At 39.7% G+C, this 22004-nt stretch overlaps 1 protein-coding gene across 3 annotated transcripts in view; it reads left to right on the top strand.

Moving 5' to 3' along the window:
- fhip1aa (FHF complex subunit HOOK interacting protein 1Aa) overlaps positions 1–21715 on the top strand; it is a 32336-nt gene extending 10621 nt beyond the window's left edge. For 2 of the 3 annotated variants that reach the window (XM_015010753.2, XM_015010754.2), the window contains exons 2-13: positions 3879–3939; positions 5795–5997; positions 9584–10255; positions 11235–11393; positions 11813–11899; positions 11993–12160; positions 12421–12500; positions 12633–12835; positions 15064–16023; positions 16808–16986; positions 17642–17762; positions 18961–21715. In XM_015010753.2, the coding sequence (XP_014866239.2) occupies positions 5890–5997; positions 9584–10255; positions 11235–11393; positions 11813–11899; positions 11993–12160; positions 12421–12500; positions 12633–12835; positions 15064–16023; positions 16808–16986; positions 17642–17762; positions 18961–19157 (2934 nt within the window). In that variant the 5' untranslated portion in view covers positions 3879–3939; positions 5795–5889 and the 3' untranslated portion in view covers positions 19158–21715. The remainder of the gene's footprint in view (positions 1–3878; positions 3940–5794; positions 5998–9583; positions 10256–11234; positions 11394–11812; positions 11900–11992; positions 12161–12420; positions 12501–12632; positions 12836–15063; positions 16024–16807; positions 16987–17641; positions 17763–18960) is intronic. The other variant, XM_088008888.1, reaches the window with a different exon arrangement.
- Positions 21716–22004: the final 289 nt, after the last annotated feature.

Here is a 22004-nt window from a genome sequence, read left to right as displayed (position 1 = left end):
TCACAATATTTACTTGGCATCAATCTGGATTTTTTATCTGCCCTTCTAATCCTTTCAAAGCTGATCTCATGTGAGGGAGTGCTGCTCATTATGCAATCCCACCAGGAATAGCGTTCCCACTGCGTGGGCCTGCAGCAGCCTTTGTGTGGAGTTTAGTTTAGGGCGAGAGGGCGATATATTTTGGTAAAAACTTGATTGCTTGTTACAACCATCTGTCTGCTTGTAATGAGCTCATTTCAACTTAATGGGAATATTGATTTCCTGTTAGTAGAAACATTACACAGAGAAAAGCAGCAGATGGTGTGAGTGATGTCACCATGTGTGAAAGCAGTGCCAGGTTTCATTCTTTCACTGGATCCCTTTACATTTTGGTATGTTCAAGGTTTTGTTGAAAGTAAGAACATCTTATTTTGTTTATAAATTTTAAAATTTGTTTAATATTTAATTTCAGAAGAGTTCTGCACACTTTTTTTTTTCTGACTGTAGTATTTTAAATTTGGGAAAAGGACTAAACATTGTTTCTCTGGAAATCCCCACTGTTACAATCCAATATACTGTTATCAACGTCTGTACAAATAAATGTAAACCTAGCATCTTCAATGCATATAAAGGTTTTTAAAAAGTTGATCAAATTGTCTAAATGGAATAGACTCTTTATTCTTATTGTAACAATAAGACATTGTGTAAAGAAATTTTGTGCACTTCTTAAGATGAAAAACAATTTATTAAAATCAAGATCATAAAACATAAAATAAAATATCTAATCCAAAGGTAGTTTCTATCTGTTCTACACTCATGTCACATCATTGTTCATCTTGTCCTTTGGTAAAAGTGAACTTAAACCAGTTAAGAGAGTCCTTTTTCTCATAGCTACTCTTTAAAATGGCTAAAACTGGAGAAAATGCAATTAGATAGAAGCAGATATATGTTGAAATTTATAAGTGAGGTAATGGCTACAAGTAAAAAAGCAACTTTCCTAAATGTGTTCACACTGTCACAGTCGGAACTTTGATCTACAAGGCTGGACGAGTTTATCAAGTTTGTCTCGCCTTGGTGTTTAGGAAGCAGGCTAAATTAGGTTAGCGTTAGGGAACTAAAACGTGTCTTGTTCTACGGTCACAAACAGTACTCTACTGATACTGACCTATGCTCCTGGGAGATTTGGGTTCAACATGAAATTAGGGTGGAAAAGCACCACATCTGGGACTAGATTTTAAAACAGTAGACGGTGACAGTAGGGGTGGGCGATTGGGACTTTAATCCCTAGTTTTATCGTATTTTGTGGTAATGTTGCAATTACAATAAAAGTGACTATTTACTTCTGTTTTAGGTAACTGTATGACTGTGACTATGTCACAGTAATTATAGCCCCACAAACACAAATAAAGGTCTTGAAAAACATTCCCATATGTAATGTGCTTCTTCAGGACACAAGTCACATAAAGAAGTATGATCAGTATCACAGTAAGCTGCACACGGTAACTCCATTTTCCATTTTATTGGCATTTACTGACGCTTTCATTGAACAAACAGTGCAGAAAAAAGTCAAACTATTAATCCTCACAATAAGGACAGTTTTGGGGGTGCTTAACCATCATTAATAAAAATCCATCTTGACAGTGATAAATCAGAATTCTTATCATAAGAAATCATGATTAATGATAAGCGATACAACAAATGCCTACCCCCTATGAAACATCATTCTCATTTAAATACAAGTCAAGGCACTGGTGATATAATGAGTTGTTTCTTTTTCCTTAGATAACAGAAACTAGTTCATGGAAAATGGTCAGAATGTGTGTGGAGTTGTGAAAGTTTTGCCCGGTCTCAGCTGAGGTGCAGCTAGCTTTCAGGCCGGCTGGCTGCTGAAAGGAGAAACTCTGGAACAAACGGAGCACATCTGAGTTGTTACAAGGCTTTTGTTGCCTAAAAAGCAGCTGGGTGGGGGTTAAACTGAGCTAGAAAAAAACTGAATTCAATTTTAAATGCCAAAAGATTTCACAACATAAATCAGGTCCCGTCCCTGCTGTTCACAGCAGTTTCTTGGTACTTTTGGGCGGTGGTGAAGTTCTACTGTACGATATTTCTGATTTCCCAGATGGCTGAGGTTTAGATGATAAACAAACAAGAACAGCTGATGTGTGTTTGTTAACTTTCTCTGAGACTGTTCCTAGTGCTATTTTAAGCCAAACAGTTCTGTGCATTTAAACAAAAAAATCAAATGGAGCATTTGGTGACTGAGAGGTGATGCTGCTTAGGTGGAGAAAACCTGTGAGTTTAGTCTCTAGCAAGACATAAAAGCAGCTGTTTAAGGGGTTGAGTCGTAACCACTAGCGTACACACATGCAGCACCTCCTCCCTCCATCTGTCTCACTCTCTGTTTGCACAACCCCACACCCTCAGCCAGCACAGGAAACTTTCCAAGAAAATCAAGAATTTTTTTGTTGTTTTTTTTTTTCACTTGGAAGGAGCAACATCATGAAGGAAACTGCTTTAAGTAGCTTGCTATGGCTGTCATCCATGATGAAAGGAAACCCTGAGCATTGTTGATTTGGTATTACAAAGGATGGGTGTAATATTCTGAAGGAGTTGGGCTCCAAGTTATCTGATAAGGATGTCAACATAAAACAGACTGGTCACATAATTTTCTTTGAGTTTTACATTATGTTATAATTTTATTCCCTCATCTAAAACATACCTGGCGTGTTGCCTTGATTCTTTCATGCTTGTTTGAGAATTAATTTAGTCTCCCGTGGCAACCGTTCAGTTGTGCTAAATGCGTATGTGAACATTACACGAGGACGAAGCTTGTCTTTGGAGCTTGAGCTTCCAAACTACCAAGCTTACGCCTTACAGAGCACCCGTCTCCCGCAACTCCCCCTCTCAGCTCCTTCAAACTAGCCGGCAGCAATTAGCAAACCCCATTGCACCCTGTTTCGTCACAAAACAGGGTGCATCTGCAATGAGCTCATTAGATGAGGTGCTTCCCAGTATCTGCGTTCCCATTATAATTGTGCGCAAAACTTTGTCAATATTCAGCCAATGTAAAAAAAACCACAATTTCTCAATTGCCATTTTTCCATTAAATAAGAAACGCAACTAAAATCAGATGTGAATAAGTTTGTTTGTGCGATAAATCGCTAAAACACATGCCATGCCAACTACTTTATGTTGGCTTCTTTGTGGTTTGCGCCAGTAGATACATCTGGTTGTTGATCATGTGACCCGTGTGATGTGAAAAAGTGTTTCCATTACAGTTTTGTGATATGAACAAATTTCAATAAAAAAAAGATGTCATCCTAGTGTCAAAAGTTTTTATTGACAAATCAGAGTTTTTTCAAAATTGCTGTTTCCATTACGCATTTTTTTTTTCAAAATGTCAAATTGCTCAATTATATGGTCAGTTGAAATGTAGCTGCTGAAACACTGGCGAAAACATGTTGAAGAGGGTTAACAGAGGAACAATGTTGTGATGACTTCCCGAGTTTCAGAAAGAGAGCTTCTTAAAGAGACAGAGGCCCAATTTCAAGGTGTTAAAATTAAGAAGTCAAATTTCTTTTAAGTCACATTTGGTTTTATAATTTATGCAACAACTGAAGGTAACATAATTACTTAATTGTGCTATAAAATGATTCTATGTGGCTGGAAAACACATAATACTGCCCCTTTGGTAGGACTATAAACATGTGAATGTGCTGCAGTGTTTTGTCCTTCTCTGTAGACTTCCTCTCAACCTGTTTTTCACTTTTTGACCCCTCCCTCCCCATAACCACCTCCTCTCCATCTCCATCCAGGCAGCTCTTACTCATGTCAAATCCCTTCCCATCATGCCTTGCCTCTCCTTCACACATCTCCATATTTCTTTGCTGTGTCAACAGAACGACGATGAGGTCCTTGCCTGCCTAGCGGAGCGTCCCTGCTAAAGATGGCCGCAGAAAGGTAGGAGGCACACAGTGATTCGCGCCCTCTCCTCAGAGCTCCTACATTCCTTGTCAAGGATCCAACCGGCGGAGCCTCACGCGCTAACTGAAAGCAGATGGCAAAACTTTGTACCTTATTACAGTAACTTCTGTGAATGATGGGATTTGTCTCTAGTTCTGGGGGAAGTCAGTGTGTCGGAAAAGGGATAAGTTGTGATTTCTTCCTAATTTAAGGTTGGAACCCAGAGGCTGTAATTTGTGCAGCTGCAGCGTGTCCTGTGGTCGATCCGCTGCACATGTGCGTGCCACTCCATGGACAGCGAGTGTTTACCGCCCGGCTCCCATTGGGGGATTTTCTTTCAGCCTATAGTTGTGGTCAGGAGATTGCCTCCACTCATAGTAGGAAAGTTTTGTCCCTTTTAACGATTTATGTCGACTGTTCTTTTTTTAGGGTGGAATAATTACTAAAATGTTTGTAATTACATACACAGACTCAAATATATAAATATATATCTATTATCTATATATATATATATATATATATATACACTCTGCCAATATTTGGTCAAATGTCCCTTTGTAGGAGGCACCACAACCACAGAGTCTTTGTCAGGATCAACAATGTTTTGGTTAATTCTGGCTGGAAATGGTAAACTGGTTGGTGTCCTGGTTCCTATTTAGTGCTGTTTGTAAAGTTACAGTCAAAAACTAACAGCAATAATTTGGATTATTCTGCCTTTCAGAACAAGAAATGTTACAGTTTCAAACTAAATATTTAACTCGTATGCAAATTCACTTGTCGGTAAATGGAAGTGGACAATGGTGAATGGAAGCGTAGACGGTTGCAAAATCTTACTGGACTCTTCAATGTTTTGCCTTTGAAAGACCAGAATGGCAACAATCAAAGTTTGTCTTCCCTCTTCTGGTGGTTAATCAGAACAAACATCTGAAACAAACTTTATATGCACAGAAAATAATGTTAACTTTTCTTACACTTTTTTTTTTTTCATTTCATTGTCCTCACTTAGGATTAGGGTTTTAAATTGAATATAATTAAATCCAGGTTTTTATTAACCTCAGATTAAATGCATTGTTAGATTAAATCACTTAACTTTAACACATTAACCCCATCGATCGTATTTCCCAAACAAAATCTTTTCATTGAGAAATTTGTTTTTTTCAAAATTGATGTAAATTTATTTTTGTAATTTCAATCTTTTGGTTATTCGAGGTGAGGGGCTAAGCACATGCGTTGTTTGACAACATGCTAAAATCACAGTGCTGTATAGTGAACTGGCATGACAACTACAGCTGACTCGGTGTTTCAGCTGTGACGTCTAAACGTGGAACTTTTTCCCAATCAACATCTGAAAATACCAGCAATTTCCAGGCAACGGTCTTGTATAAACTTAACTTAAATCAACTCATTTCTGGGGAAAATTGGGGGCTCGTCCACATTTCTGAGCGTGCTACTTGCATCCAGAGGATTTTAAAGCCAGAGCCTGTTTACTGTCTGGCATCAAATTTTCTCTGTAATGAAAGGATGTCGGAGGGCCTGCAGGAATCCTCTCTGGACCTCTGAGGCATTACTAAAACTGTTTGACAGCTCAGTGTGAAGTCTAGGGAGCAGCGAAGCAGGGACGTTGAATTTCTGTCTCCCCTCTGTTGCGTCATGTCACTGTGCCTGTTGTTGTTCTCCTTCCTGCATGCCTATCATAGCTGCTACCCAGCCAGGCAGAGGTTAAGACGGGGGCCAGCCTGCCCGACTCAACATCTTCATATCATTCCAGCATTTCTGCTGTTTTATGAAGCAAGATTTTGTGGTTCTGTGAGTGATGATGGGTATTTGTGTTTTCTTTTTCCACATTCCCTAGGTTTTTCCGATGTCACTTCCCTTCCCGTGGCTCTGAAGGCTCTCAGTAGGCATCTTCTCTGTGTGACATGACTAACCCCACGTGATCTGGTGACCATGATGGCCTCTGTGGTTGCCAATGGAAACAAAGATGGGCAGTCTCTGGTGTTGAAAGGGGTGGACCCAGAGACGTGCATGATTGTGTTCAAGAACCACTGGGCTCAGGTAAGGCACCAGAAGTTTTAGGAGGCTTACAGCTGCATCTCAATAAACTATACGGTTTTAAAGAAGTACATTTTAAAGAAGTAATTCAACTAAAAAAAATCTAATTAATATTTTTTGTAGATTTATGACACATAGAGTGAGATATTTACATGTCAATAAGAACACAAAATTCTCTTTTTCAGAAAAGTAGAGAAGAGCAATGGAATAATCCCTTTTATTGCTCCAACTGTGTTATTTGTCTCCTGTACTTTTTCCTTCAATTAAACTTTCCATTGATTCGCTTTGCTTTCGCAGTGTGAACATTGATCGATTTTGGCAGTAATGCTTTTTTTGGCTTCCCTTCTTTACTATTAAAATGAGCAGAAATAATTATATCATTCTGTTCGTCATGAATATATACACAGTACAGTAATATAAACGTTTTTTTAATTAACTTTTTGATCTGGTTTGTTGAAATGAACCAGTACATTATTGAAATAAATGTGGGAATGAAAAAGAAAATCTATGAACTACTCATCTTAATTTAAGCTTTACTAAAGGCCTGAAAGCTTCTAATGAACCAACCTCCAAACATATTCATTTAATCATCAAAACTGTCATATATTTCCTACAATAACAGTTTGTAGAACTGTCGTAGAAATCTATGAAACAGAATAAACTCTGAGATAGCTGAATGCAGTTTCTTGTGTCCTGTCCAGTTTTCCTCGAAGCGTGGCGTTAAAAACCGCAGCCGGGTGAGTCGTTTTGAAAGTCTTAGCTGCTGCCTCCGAGCCTGAGAGTAAAAGTGACCTCAGTAAACCTCAGTGGTGAGGGCTGCTGGAATCTTGGCAGCATGCAGCAGTTTGTCTCTGGCTCTTGGCTCTCTAAAGCGCCATGTTTACCCCTGTAGGACCAGCAGGGCTGAACTGGGCCTCCTCCCTCCATCCTGACTGAGAGTGACGGGACAGGGTACACAGAGGTCCGATAGGAACTAAGTGTGGTCCCTAACATCACCGACCATAGCTGTGTTTTCATTTTAGTCTAAGTCTGCATTTTCTTTGTTGCTGCCAGAACCTTCCTTTTCCAGGGCTTGGCTGAGTCGGTTAAATGTAGCCTGATGTTGTGGCTTTTATTCCAGATGGATTTCCAGTCTCTGTTTTCTGAAAGCTTTAAAGCTGCAGTATGGAACTTTTACAAATTTGTGCCACTGTTATACATCAGCTTGTTGATTAATGTTTCATTGATTATGGTTCAAAAGCAATAAGTGGGTTTTTAGTCTTGATTGGACTGTGGTTGCTTTCTGTGAGGCAGTTAGTTTTAAAATTAAATTCTTTCTGTTGGAGTAAAACTTCAAAGTTTGTATTCTTCTTAGTGCGTGGTCCATCCCTGGCCAGGTCAGCAGATGCACATGAAGCTCCGGATAATACCAACCTTACTTAACCTCAGATGGTTTGTATGTCAGTGGAAGCATAAGAGCAGCTTGAAATGCAGTCTGGATTCATCTTTCTCCTTCATGTTAAACCTTATCAAACTGGTCAGTCCTTTCCACTGTGGGAAGGGAACCAGACATCAGTGACATACCACCGTAATGTAAAACATTCTGTAAAATTTAAGCACATATAAACACATAAAATCACAAAAGTCAAAGAAAACATTTCCATACCAATTTTTCATGAAATTTTTTTAGGGTTAAATTTAAAGAATGTTTGACACTAGCTATGTTTCCATTCCAAATGTACACAAAACTTTGCCAATATTCCACTAGGGTTGTAATTTCCATTAATTAAGAAATGCAATTAAAATCGCATGTGAATAAGTTTGTTCATGCGATAAGCTATTCAAAAACATGATGCGCCCTCCAGCTACTTCCTGTAGTCGTCTTCGTGGTTTGCGCCACTGGCAAAATCTGGTTCTCAGTCATGTGACTCGTGGTGTGAAAAAGTGTTTCCATTGCAGTTTTGCAAAATAAACCAATTTCAATATGGCCAAAAAAAGAAAAAATCCCACCTAATCCTAGTTGCAAAAACTTTTTATCAACAAACGAGAATTTATTTTGAAATTGGCATGTTTCCATAAAGGAAATTTAGTTTCAAAATGTCAAAACCAGTCTCTTTGTTAGATGAAACCTTTTTCTTGAAGCATCTACCTCTGAACTACAAAGCTTCACACACAGTTAAGAGGCAGAACTCGGTAATTTGACACCAGCACCATGTGATTCGTACTGTTGTGCCAACACCCATAACTCACCCATTCGCAGAACTTGTTCAGGGACTCAGTGAAAACTCAGAGCTGTTTAATGAGCCCAGAGCCGCTGTCTGTTGATACCTCTGTCACAGAGGAGAGATGAGGAGAAAGAGAGGGATGAAGAGGAGTAAAAAAGGATGAAATGATGTTGGAATGAGGGATGAAGAGGAGTCAAAATGATTCATAAAGTAGGGATGAAGTAGATGAGTTGGAAAAAGAGGTTTTCTGGATAAAAACACATGTCCTAAGTTTACATTGGAACTGTATTTGTACTTTTCCACTAACATTTTGAGTGAAAATGTATTAAACGTTGTTTCCAACATTCCGTATTGGTGTCTGCTCTGATGGAGCCAAAGACCACAAACCGAATTCCTCCAGAGCTGTCAGACTTCATGCCATTCTTCCGCTAGAGATGAAGAAAATAAAATTTAAGAAAAGATATTACAATATTACAAGTTCAACACATTCTCCGCCTTTTGTTTAAAAAAAGCTGCTTTTCAGCAAATAAACAGAAACTAACTCATGCTGCCTGGCTGATTTACAGACCAGGACAAAGATGAGCCCAAATCGCAGGGACCCATCAGGTCCATCAGACCCATCAGGTCTATCAGGCTGCGGCTGGGAGGATAAACTCTTTCTAAGCTTCCATTAGCTATGCCCAGTTCTCTCAAACACAACCAGTTATTGTCATGGCAACAGTGTCAAGCTGGGGACACTGGGCCCATTATTGTGACTCTGGTTTCTACCCAGTGGACACACATGGGAGGGTCTGCCAGCAACAAAAGCTGCTTTCTTCTGAGCCGCAGAGTTAACTTTATTTGTACAGCATGAGTCAGTTTCCACTCGGTTTCCATCCGTTTTCCACTTGTTTTCACCTGATTTCACCTGTTTCAACTGGTTTTCACCAGTTTCCAAATGTTCTCCGCCCATTTTTACTGGTTTCCACCTGTATCTTCCCATTTTTGATCCACTTCCACTCGGTTTCCACCAGTTCTCACTGGTTTCTATCCATATTCCACTCATTTTGACCCAGTTTCCCCCTGGCTTCCACCTGGTTTCCACCTAGCAAAAACGTTTCAAACAGAAGGTAGAAATTCTGCAAGCATCTTATTGCTTCAGGTGAATATTGTAGAACAGACAGACTCAGATAAAGTGATCCATCTGTGTCCAAATCAGAGCAGATCAGCCATCATTTTTTCCTTCCCTTTATTCCTAGATTTTCTACCACTTTTATAATGTTTTTATGGAGAGAAAGGAAAACGCATCTCTTCCAGAGATGAAGCTCACCTACAGATCAGCATCCTGGGTTAAATCAAAGTCTCTTCATTTAACAGCTGGCATGTTTCTGGGTTCCTTCCTGCAGGTTGTGAAGATCCTAGAGAAGCATGACCCGCTGCGCAGCAGCTCCACGCTGGGGGTCATCGGCCTGGTTGGCGGGGCAGCAGGGGGCCCCCGCTTCGGCCCCATCCCGGGAGACGAGGCGAGCGCTGTGCAGAACTACGTGGAGCACATGCTGTTCCTGCTGATGGAGGAGGAGAGCGGCCTAGGGGGCGCTATGGGGCCCATCCTGGAGTTTGTGGTAATGGAGAATGTGATGGAGCGCCTGTTCGTGTGGAGCCTCCGCAGGGAGTTCACTGACGACATGAAGTTGGAGCAGCTGAAGATGTACGAGATGCTGGTGGGCCAGGCGCACCAGCCGCTGCTACATCACAAGCCCATCCTGCGGCCCCTCATGATGCTGTTGTCGTCCTGCTCGGGCGCGGCGGCGCCGACTGTGGAGGCGGAGCTGGTGCTGCTGCTCCACCAGCTCTGCTGCGTTCTGGCGAAGGACCCGTCCATTCTGGAGCTGTTCTTCCACACCAGCGAGGACCAGGGGGCCACCAACTTCCTCATTTTCTCCCTCCTCATCCCCTTCATCCACAGGGAGGGCCCCGTGGGTCAGCAGGCCAGAGATGCCCTGCTGCTCATCATGTCGCTGTCTGCCGAGGATGAGAGGGTGGCCAAGCACGTTGCGCAGAACACCTTCTTCTGCCCGGTGAGGCTCCCACACCGCACACACACACTAAGTGTTTCTGCTCTAGTTTCTGGTGAAAATGTATTAGTACACCTGAAAGAAGAAAAAAAAACAACTTACCTGAAATTTTCAGCAAGAAACAAAAGCTGGTTAAATCAATAATTCCTTAGTACTGATGAAAAAGTAGTAGTTATAAGTGAAATAATGGGAAAAAAAATTCACTGTCACATTATTTCACCTGTTACTTTTTCTTCAATATTAAAGGATCAGTATTCTGTAAAATTGACCTTTTTAGCTTTACATCATGTTATAATGTTATTCCTTAATGAAAAACATACCTGGAATGTTGCCTTGATTCTCTGAGAAATCTTTTGATCTCCATGGTAACCATTCAGCTGCGTTTAACGCCTGGGGGAACCTTACGCCACCTTCAAGGATGAAGCTCCTCCTCAGAGCTGCAGTTTCTGAGCTTCCACCTCACAGAGCAGCCCTCCACTGTGACTCCCACACTCAGCTCCTTCAGACTAGTCAGCAACAATTAGCAAACACCTGGTGGAAATGAGCTTCTGTTGAGCTCATTATGCAATCTATTTCTCAGCAAATCGCTGGTAAAAAACATTGTTAAAAGGTCAATAGAGGAGCCATGTTGTGATGATTCCCTGAAGGCTGAGTTTCAGAAAGAGTAGAAATTTTTAAAGACAGAGACCCAATTTCACAACGCTAAATTGCAAATTCAAATTTCTTTTAAATCAAATTTGATATATACAGTATTTTTATAATAACTGAAGGTTGTTATAAAAGTTACATCATAGTTACATCATTATGCTATAAAATGGCACTATGTGCCTGGAAAAGTCAAACTATTGACCCTTTAAGGAATTATTGACTTAAAGGGGCAGTAATATGTATTATGTAGATGATACAAACTGCATAACTGGAATCAAGAATGGAATGCATCTGAGATTGAAGGTCCCAGTTCTCACAGTGTGCTGTCTCTCAGGTGCTGGCCACTGGACTGAGTGGGCTGTACTCATCCCTTCCCACCAAGCTGGAGGTTTCCAGTGAGGAGTGGCACTGCCTTCACAAGGAGGAGTGGCTCCGGATGCCCTCTCTGGTCCAGTTTCTCAACTCACTGGAATTCTGCAACGCTGTGATCCAGGTGAGCCTGTGGGGTGGAGTCTTTGTGGGGGCAAAGGTCACAGCCACCAAAAGGACTCTCACAGATGGTCCTCTCAAACCTCCAGCTGCCGTTAAATCTAAAAGATTTAGGTCACTTGTTTTAATATTTTAGGAGGTCCTAAAACATTCTGAAAGGAGCTTAAAATAGCACAACCGACTTGGTAAAATCTCATTATCTGATAATGATTTTGTGCAAAAAAAAATGTAATGAATATGTTTTGTGTCACCCATAGACCTTTCATATTCTGTTCAAGGAAGTACAATAGGCCACCCTTAAAGAACACAGCCTGGTTTCTGGAGCAAACCACAGGGAGTCAAAAGATATTTCCTGTTCTTGTGCAAACATGTGGTCCCACAGTATTTCAGTAATGGCCCCGTTTCTCTTGATACTGTTTCCAGGTTGCCCATCACACCATCAGAGACCAGCTGCTGGCTTACATCTATAATGGTTTCCTTGTACCTGTCCTCGCACCAGCACTGCACAAGGTTTGTTGTTTTTTTCCCATTACCATCACATGCGACTGGTTCTTGATGACAAAGCAGAGGTATCTGGATTATGCCAATTTCTGCTGTATGCAGCTCACTCTAGAGGAGGTGATGACCACCACGGCGTACCTTGACCTCTTCCTGAGGAGCATGACCGAGCCGGCCCTACTGCAAACGTTCCTTTCCTTCCTCCTCCTCCACCAGCATGAGGGCGTCTACATTCTAGATACACTGGTCAGCCGCATCAACACACCCTTCCAGGTACAGCGCCAGATCCACACATTCTTTCCAATTTCAATTTCAATGTGTTAAACTACAAAGTCAGATTTCCTTTAAGCCATGTTTGCTATATGCAGCATTTTTATGACAACAACTGTCATAAAATATAGTTACTTGATTGTGCTATAAAATGGCACTCTGTACCTGGAAACCACATAATACTGCCCCTTTAAATAGATCAGGTCAGGTGGATATTTTTCCTCATCCTTTTTTGTGTCTGTGTGTTTCCATGACGATTCCAGTTGGGAACGGTGTCCCTGGCGCTGTTTCGGACTCTGATCGGCCTCTACTGCGAGGATGTGATGCTGCAGCTCGTCCTCAAGTGAGTGGCTCATGTGCTCATTTATGACCAGATGAGCCTTTCCCACCAGGATTATCTCTCTGCCGTCCCCTCTGTCAAAGCCCCCCCGACCGCCCGGGTTTTCCTGACTCGCCTTCCTGCCTGCCTCTGCAGGTACTTGATCCCCTGCAACCACATGATGCTGAGTCAGAGACGAGTGGTGAGGGAGAGGGACTTCTACTCAGGATCTGCGGCCAAGATCCTGGCGCTGACGCCGTCCTGCTGCTCCCCTGACCGCAGCCCCCCGCCCCTCCGCCAGCTGGAGTCCATCCTCTTCTCCAAGGGAGGGGAAACTCCAAACAACTCCAGCAACACAGGTAGCTAAGGAGTGTATGGAAGTTAGACATGATACGCTGTTGAAACTAGATATTTAAACGACATGAAAAGACACAAAACCCTCCCTTTCTCCATGTCTGAGACTAAAAGTCTTCCAGGTTTTGATCAGTTATATTTACTTGTTTATGCCACCAGTGATTGTTTCCATCCTAAAAACAATGGGCAAAAACCACCAACCAAAAAACATGGAGGACAATGCTTTCCTTTTTATAAAAGTGCGAACATGGAAGATCCTCTTTATGTTTCTGATCTACAGTGTTCTTTTAAAAAAATGTTTCCAGAAACACAACAGATGACTTTGTTTTATTAGATATTGTTCACTTTATTCCTAGGCAGGTGAAAAAGTAAAAATAAATAAATAAATAAAAGTCCTTAATAAGCTTGTTTTCTCTGTACCTGATTATATTTTAGTAAATTATTTTCTGAGGTAAAAACTAGAAGTGGACCTGCCCAGCTGGAATTCACTGTAAAGACAAAATGTCCTCTAATCCTGCATAAGCTTCTTGGTGGGTTTATTTCCACTCGCCTGAGGAGCCATTGTGCTTTCCTCCAGCATAAACCTCCTTATGAAGTTAAAATGAACGAAAGCTTTTCAGACACATTTTAAAGCCTCTAAATCTACAGCAAGGCCATATTTGTGTCAGGAATGTTACAGTAATGCAGCTGTGATGTTAAATGTTGTAGAAATGAGCTGCAGAGAGGCCAGGAACATAAAAATGAGATATAAGTGATCATAGAGAAATGTGTGTCAGGTGTTGATCTGCATGTAGCTGCAGTGTGGAACAGGGAGGATGATGATGATGGTGTGTATTACCAGACACTGAGACCTCCTGCTGCTCCGCTCTGTTACATCACTTTACCTCCTGCTGTTGATGTCAAACTCATTATTTCTGCTCTGCAGCAGTTCCAATAGACAGAGTGGTGGACAAACTACTCAGTACTAGAGTAAAAGTATTAACACTCATGATCAAATCTTTCTCAAATAGTAAAAGTTCAGTAGATTTACTCTAAACTTGACTAATGTTAAAGTATTGAAATACTTACTTTTGCAAGTACTAAAGTATTCAAAAATACAAATGATATTTTCTAATATCAGTACTTGCTGATGTAATCTGATGATTTATTAACATGTAGACCAGGGGTGTCAAACTCCAGTCCTCAAGGGCCGCTGTCCTGCAGTGTTTAGATGTGCCACAGGTAAAAAACAGTGGAACGAAATGGCTTAATTACCTCCTCCCTGTGTAGATCAGTTCTCCTGAGCCTTGCTAATGGCCTAATTATTCTTTTCAGGTGTGGTGCAGCAGAGGCACATCTAAAAGTTGCAGGACAGCGGCCCTTGAGGACTGGAGTTTGACACCCCTGATGTAGACAAACTGTCTACACCACCTGTAAAACCTTCAGCATAACAATCCAATTTAAAAAAGACACCTATTTTTAATATTATTATTATTATTATTATTATTATTATTATTATTATTATTATTATTATTATTATTATTATTATTATTATTATTATAATTATTTATTAATTATTATTACTACTACTATTATTATTATTATTATTAATAATATAATTATTTATTTATTATTATTATTATTATTTATTTATTTATTTATTATTATTACAGTAATAATAATAATAATAATAATAATAATAATAATAATAATGTTGTTATTATTATATTATTATTTAAAACAGTAACATTGGTAACTGTTAAATTGTCCCAGAAGTTACTAGGATAAACCATAATGTTGTTTTGAGGCCATTTTCAAGCAATGTAAAGGTAATGGCCTAATAATGCAAGAACACATTCTGAAGGATCAATAAACTTTCAATTTTATTGAACATTAAACACTGGAAGTGGAAGAAATTTTAAATGTGCAAGATAAATAAAAAGAAACAACAGAAATAACAAATAAAATGAATTATGAATCTCTATAAACAAAATTATTCTTCAAAGAAAAAGGCCAAAGCACCTGAAGACTTTTGTCATCCAGTTTTTCATAAAAGAGCAAAAACAACAATAAATTATGCAAATGGAAATTATTGATGTGGTTGTAATTTATCATGTGATGAACTGATTTATTGCGACAGGGCTCCATAGGGCTGCTGCTTTCTTCAGTTTGTGTATTTTATTTTGTGTCACCATCAATTAAGGCTAATAAATAAGATGGATAAACATGGCCGCCTGTTCTCTGTCGCCATCAGACCAGCAGGGCAGCTGCTCAGACGAGGATGACGGCTCTGGGAACCGCTGCACCATCGGCTCAGAGATCTACCTGGACGTCAGCTACCTGCATTACCTCTACGACGCCCGCCTCAGCATCAGCGGCTGCATCCGGGCCTGTCAGGTGTGGTCGGCGCCGTACGACGGCGAGAACCCGCCTCCGGAGCGGTACCAGGCGGGCGTCCTGGAGGAGCCGGCACCGGATGGCCGGCAGGCTCAGAGGAGAGTCCTGCCCCCACCGGCGCCACCGCCGCTGCTGCCGCCGCCGCCTCACCCCCGGCCCATCAAAGAGCTGGCCTCCTTCGCCCAGCTGGAGCTGGAGTGGGACGACAGCTTTGACGCGTGTCCAGTACAGGAAGCTGAGGCCTCGGCGGACCCCAAGCCTTCCTCTGAGCCGCTCCCCAAGCACATCCAGGAGATGAGGCGGTCGGCCATCATGCTGGTGAAAGGATCATACTCTGAGGAGAGCGACTTCCAGGACGACGTCATGGTGTACGACCTGGTCGCTAAGAAAGACGTCTCAGAGACGGAGCGGGCACCACAGGTGGACGAGGCCCCTCCGGCCTCACCGAAGAACGGGCTCAGTAGAACCCTGACAGCCGATAACGCAAAGAACAGCTTAAAAGCCAAGGTCAAAGGTCAGACTGACTGCAACGGGAACCTGCAGAAGGCGACTAACACCAGTGAGGATCTTCTAGCTCAGTATGAGGAGCTGATTCGCTCTCTGGTCAGCGAGGCAGGTGGGAAACCGGCGAGGGCTGATGGAGAGGTGAGGAAGACTGCAGCAACAGAGGAAGAGGAGGAGGAGGAAGAGGAAGAAATGGACTTCACTTCCTTTACAGCTGAGACTCCAGAGTCAGAGAAGCCACAGTCTCCGGTTGGGGCCATCCAGAGGTTCAGGAGTGGAAGCTCCAGAGGAAACTATGCTTTACCTTTCACAGGTCAGTTCAGACTCACTGCTAAAACACAACATGGAAACAATCAGAAGCTGCCTTTTCAAACATTTCACTGTTTTCTTAAGAAAAAACAACAGTTTAGCAATTGGTGTGTTTTTGTACTTTTTTGTTTTTTCTAATTTTATTGAACGTTATAAATTGCAAATAAAATGACAATAATACAATAAATGATAAACATTCAAATGTCTGGGTAGAAGTACAAACATATTAAAATTTCACTGCTTCTCCAATTTTCACAATTTTGACTTCTTCCTATTTATAAGTAATGTATCAGTATACCTTTATGAATGTAAATGACGTGTTCACAATATTCTGATAGGTATGAATATTATTTAACTCTAATAATTTATATTATAAAGTCTTTATTCCTTTGAAAACAACTTTTGAATATTTTCTGTTAAATAAAGCACACAATTAAAATCACACATAAATAAGTTTGTTCACTGAACATGCAGCACCGTCATTATCCTATTACTTCCTGTTGCCTTCTGCTATGTGAATTGCACCACGGACATCTAGTTGTGTATCATGTAACAAATGATGACAAAAAAAATGTGGTTCCATTATTTTGTGAAATAAACCAATCTTCATATGGCCAAAAAAAAAAAAAAAACATCCTTGTGCAAAAACTTATTGAAGAACAAGAATTTTATTTATTTATTTATTAATTTTTTTTTTCAAAATCGGAGCGTTCCATTGAGCAAATGTATTTTCAAACTGTCAAATTGAACCGTGGTCGACGTAAAAGCAGCTAATGCTCCTCCTGCAGGTCCCTTCATCAGCGTCCTGCTGTCCCGCCTGGAGAACATGCTGTCCAACAGCCTTCATGTCAACCTGCTGCTGACAGGGATCCTGGCCCAGCTGGCTGCTTACCCCCAGCCGCTGCTCCGCTCCTTCCTGCTCAACACCAACCTGGTGTTCCAGCCCACCGTCCGCTCGCTCTACCAGGTAATACATACACACACACACACACACACACACACACACACACACATACAAAAAGCTTATTTCACTTACAGCTAGTACTTTCCGTTAATATTAAGGAATTATTGACTTAAAGCTATGAAAGCATGTTAGGGCCATTGTACATACATAAAAAAGGACAAAATTTCCTCCAAACATTTCAGAATATTTCAAGTAAATTTTGGTTCTGCAAAAGTCAAAGATTTTCAAGAAAAAATACAAAAACGTCTTAGATTAATCTCAGAGAAATTTCCTAGAAAAAAATTGGGAATTTCCAGAGTTTTTTTGACCCTAACATGCCATTGTGTAATGGAGCTTGTTTTAACTTAATAATTCCTTTATATTGATGCAAAAGTACAAAGGTGAAATTATCTGCCAGTAGAAGTAGTACTTTTATTATCAATATTACAAGCTTATTTCACTTACAGCTAGTACTTTTCGTTAATATTAAGGAATTATTGAATGATCAACTTTAAACAAGCTCCTTTATTTTGCTGAAAAGTTGCTTGAATGTTAGTTTTGTCTTATTTCAAGTTTACTAAGATATTTGCACTAGAAACCAGACCAAGTAGAAGGTTTTGTGTTTTTACCTTTAGATCATGTGGAAATGAAGATTCTGAGTAAAATGATTTTTCCTCAGGTGTTGGCTATTGTGAAGAACCAGATAGAGGAGCTGGCCGCCTGCAGGAAGGATTTCTCAGAGTTGATCACTGTGGCCCAGCACTGGCTGCTGGCCAGGGAGGCCTCCTTCATCACCACAGGTGAACACACACCTCAGCTTGGACTGACTTCTGCCTCAAAAACTGAGTCATCTAGTCCAGCTCATTTTTTATATACATTTTTCACTATCAAAACAGCAGAAATATGAGTAATAAATTGTAACAGCTGAAGAAGAAGTGCAGTTGAAGTATTATTTCAGCTCTCTAAGACAGAATGAATGAGGCAGGTTTTAAGATGGCCAGTGTGCCTCTCCACCCAGGGTGCCCTTGTGATGGGGACCACATTGCATAAACACAAGAATCTAGAGCAAAAAAATAATTTTGCTCTAGATTCTTGTGCAAATATCTTAGTACACCAGAAATAAGATATATATATATATATATATATATATATATATATATATATATATATATATATATATATATATATATATATATATATATATATATATATATATATATATATAAAAGCTCATTTTAAATCAATAATTCCTTAATTTTGATGACAAAGAACTAGTTCTACCAGTGAAATAATTCTAAATTATAAATGGAAAAATCTGCCAATAGACGAAATTCGTTTTTATCCATTTTAAGGACTTATTGACTAAATAAGCTGCTATTTCTTGCTGAAATGTTACTTGCACATTAGTTTTTTCTTTTTTCAAGCACACTAAGATATTTGCACCAGAAAAATAGGTCAGAAATACTTGATAATATTTCATGTTTTTACAGTGCACAGCTACAGCCTGTCCATGTTCACACATTCAGTTCCTTCTAAAGTCACTCATGTTCATCACTGATCATGACTTCATGCAGCTAACAGTTGCAAACCAGACAGAAAAGATTCCAATAACAGAAACATGAATAGTTGTGGTGATATAAAAACGCTGTGCCACAGCAGCAGCAGTAAGAGGTGATGCCTCATTTACAGGTCTGAACAGATCAGATGGTTATTTTCTTCAGGCCGTGTTTCTGCAGGTTTCTCCTCCTCCTCCAGGCCTCGTCTTTCTGAGCTCCAGTCCGGCATTTGAACTGGATCTTCTGTAGCTTCACAGCTGAAAACACTCTGAGAAATATCAGCAGGGTGTTTGTAGAAAGATGAGCAATGGAATAAGTGCATATCTTATTCTGTTTACTTGGAGCTGTTTGATTTTAGGATTTTTGAATCATTTAAAAATGGAGAAATCGCCTCATTTTCTCTCCGTTGAAACATTCACCTGTTTGTTTTGGGTCCTTGCAGATAAAACCAGCACCAGCAGGTCCAGCCAGTACGAAGGAGGAAGGATCCTGAGGAACTCCCCGCCTCCCAAACCCAAAGCCATCTCTCTGGATCAGACAGAGGTCTTTGCTACAGTCCTCTTCTCTGAGTTCCTCAAAGAACTGGCAGCCATCGCTCAGGAGCACTCCATCCTGTCCCACGTTCCCATAGAGGAGTAGGGAGCCACGTCAGTGCCTTTTCAGGTGCTGTTTAATTAATCAAAGGGTTTTCCCCCCTTTTTTTATAGAAAGATTTTGAAGATATTTATTTTTTCAAACGAATCAACTTGGATTGACTTCCATCCTCCTGCCTCTGAGAAGCATGTAGACAAACTGCAGCTCCTCCCACCAAAGACTTTTATATTTTTCCAAACGTTTTCTGAACCGTCTGAATGTTTCCTGCAACCAGCCCCAGCAGCGACACGCTGCTCTCTGTGATTTCGTTTCTGTCTCAGAAGTTGCCTTTAAGCGTCAGGATGCACTGCAAAAACACAAAATCTCGCCACGTAATTTTGAATTTCTAGTACAAATATCTTGGCCCACCTGAAGTAAGACAAAACTAATTTACAAGTAACTTTTTCAGCAAGAAACTGGAGCTTGATTGGATCAGTACTTCCTTTATATTTATGTTTTAAAAAGTACTGGTTCCACTGGCAGATTATTTCACTTATGGCAACACCTTTCTCATGTTATAAGTGAAATAATTTCCAAATTGAACTAGCACTTTTTCATTAATATTAAGAAATTATTGACGTAAAATAAACCCCTATATTTTGCTGAAATGTTACTTGTAAGTTTGGTTCCTCTTATTTCAAATGTAATAACATATTTGCACTAAAAATGAGACCAAAAATACTTGGTAATATTTTGTGTTTTTGCGGGTTAATATTCAACGTCGACTCATTATTTTGCTTTTTGTAGATACTGGGACCTTTTAAGAAACTCTTCCAGCTACAGCTGTTACAAGTTGAGTCCTAATTGCTACAGATTTCACAAAGTGCATTAGCAGTCTTCAGGTTCAGATGTTTCGGTGCTAAATCACAGCGGCGCCTCCACACCTTTTTCCATTTCTGACCCGCTGTCGGCTCTGCACATTATCCATCGTTCCCTACATGATTACTGGCACCTCTTGTAAAAAAATATATATCTAAAAAAAAATCTTGAAATAAATGCATCTGTGATTGCAGCAGCAGAATCTAATAATAAAAATAAAAAGTTCTAACTTCTACTTTAAATATATTTATTTAGGAAGGATATATTTTTTCAAGATGGGTTGTGCTTAACAAAATCCCCAACAGTTACTGTAAAATATGTGTAGCTAAACATTTCATATACATTCATAGACTTATCTGTTGAGTTCATTAGGTTGTGTGGATATTTATTACTAGTCTTGTTTGACGTCTTTCTCTCTTGTCTGCCTGGTGTGAAACATGTGACCCACGCTGCAAAAACATAAAATCTTACCAAGTATTTTGGTCTAATTTCTTGTGCAAATATTGTAGTACATTTGAAATATGACAAAACTAACTTGCAAGTCAATTTTTAGCAAGAAATATGAGCTTGTTTTACATCAATAAGTCCTAAATATTAATGGAAAAAAAGCTGATTATTTCTCCTATAACATAGGGAAACTAATAATTTATCATTATTACAGAATTTCTAATTCTTATGAATTTTGCTTATAAGTTAGTTTTGACTTATTTCAAGTTTGCTAAAATATTTAACTAGACCAAAAATACTTGCTGAGTTTTATTTTTATTTTTTGCAGTGCAGAGATACATTTTGCTCAGCCACTATTCACAACATGAAAAACAATAAAACATACCAGTCTTTGTCCATACTTAGCTGACCAAGTGGTCAAATTATTTCACTTATGGGAAAAATGTCTTGTTATAGGTGAAATTATCTGGCAATTCTTAACTTTAGACAATCTCCTAAATGTTGCTGAACAGTTCCATGTAAGTTAGTTTTGTCTTATTTGAAGTGCACTAAAATATTTGTTCTAGAAAGTAGACTAAAATTATTTGGTACGATTTTGTTTTTGTAGTGTAAGCACTCAACATCTTCCTCTGTGCAGACAGAGCGTTTGCATACTGTGGCCTGGATTAATCACTGTACGTGTTGTATCAGTCCCAGCACATCCCATTACAGATATGTTACAGTATCAGACCCGTAGTAAGTATGCTGGAACTTTAGACCTGCTTATTTTCATACAGCATGACAACACAAGGCAGATGTGCAATAATGTGGAACTGATGGAGGGATCTTCGGTCACCACGACTCCTCGACGTTTAATCATCATCATCATTTATTTAAGACTTCTGCGCTCTTTCAGCTTTACAAGGGGTGCCAAAAGACGCCATCTTTATCTCTATATGTGTGCAGAAGAGCAGAGCCAGGTTCACCACTGCTGTATGTAACGTGCCTTTCACTTTTAGCTGTTTTATGATGTAAAAATTATAAGGAAAATGTTCTGAGAAAAAAAAAACCTATGCAAATGAAATGTATTGGGAATATTAGTCGTTAGATCACTGTGATTACGGGTAGGGGTATTTAAAATGTTCGTTGAGTGTTTTTCTTTTTCGTCACTTTCTCTCTCTTGCTTGTGAAAAAGCGTTTTAAAGCTGATAAAAGCATAAAATCACTTTATGGAGGGTTGACGCTCATATCTGTCCAGTGTAATCTTATGGCACAATAATGATAATCTGGAAAATGAAATAAGTCTTTTATAGACCTTGCCTGTTGGTAATTTTATTTATGTAGCACATTTTCAGCCACAATGCAGTTCAAAGTGCTCTACGTGAATTAGAAAGAAATAGAAATAAAACAACAAAACCAAAAGAAAGACAAAAGGGTAAAAGTATAAAACTACATATTGGTTCCCCATGTTTAATAAGAATAAGAATAAACGGTCCATATAAACTAGTAGGGGTTTATCTTGATTCTTGTTCTGATCAAATCAGGTGTTGGTTCTCCATGTTTGATTCTATTAGTAAGTATAAAACTAAATCTTGGTTCTGGTTCTGT

This window comes from Poecilia mexicana, unplaced genomic scaffold, assembly GCF_051168715.1.
Source record: "Poecilia mexicana isolate PSO_F unplaced genomic scaffold, ASM5116871v1 scaffold_2, whole genome shotgun sequence".
Taxonomy (NCBI): domain Eukaryota; kingdom Metazoa; phylum Chordata; class Actinopteri; order Cyprinodontiformes; family Poeciliidae; genus Poecilia; species Poecilia mexicana.
Note: the sequence above shows the minus strand (reverse complement) of the source record. Positions and strands in the feature narration are given on the sequence as shown.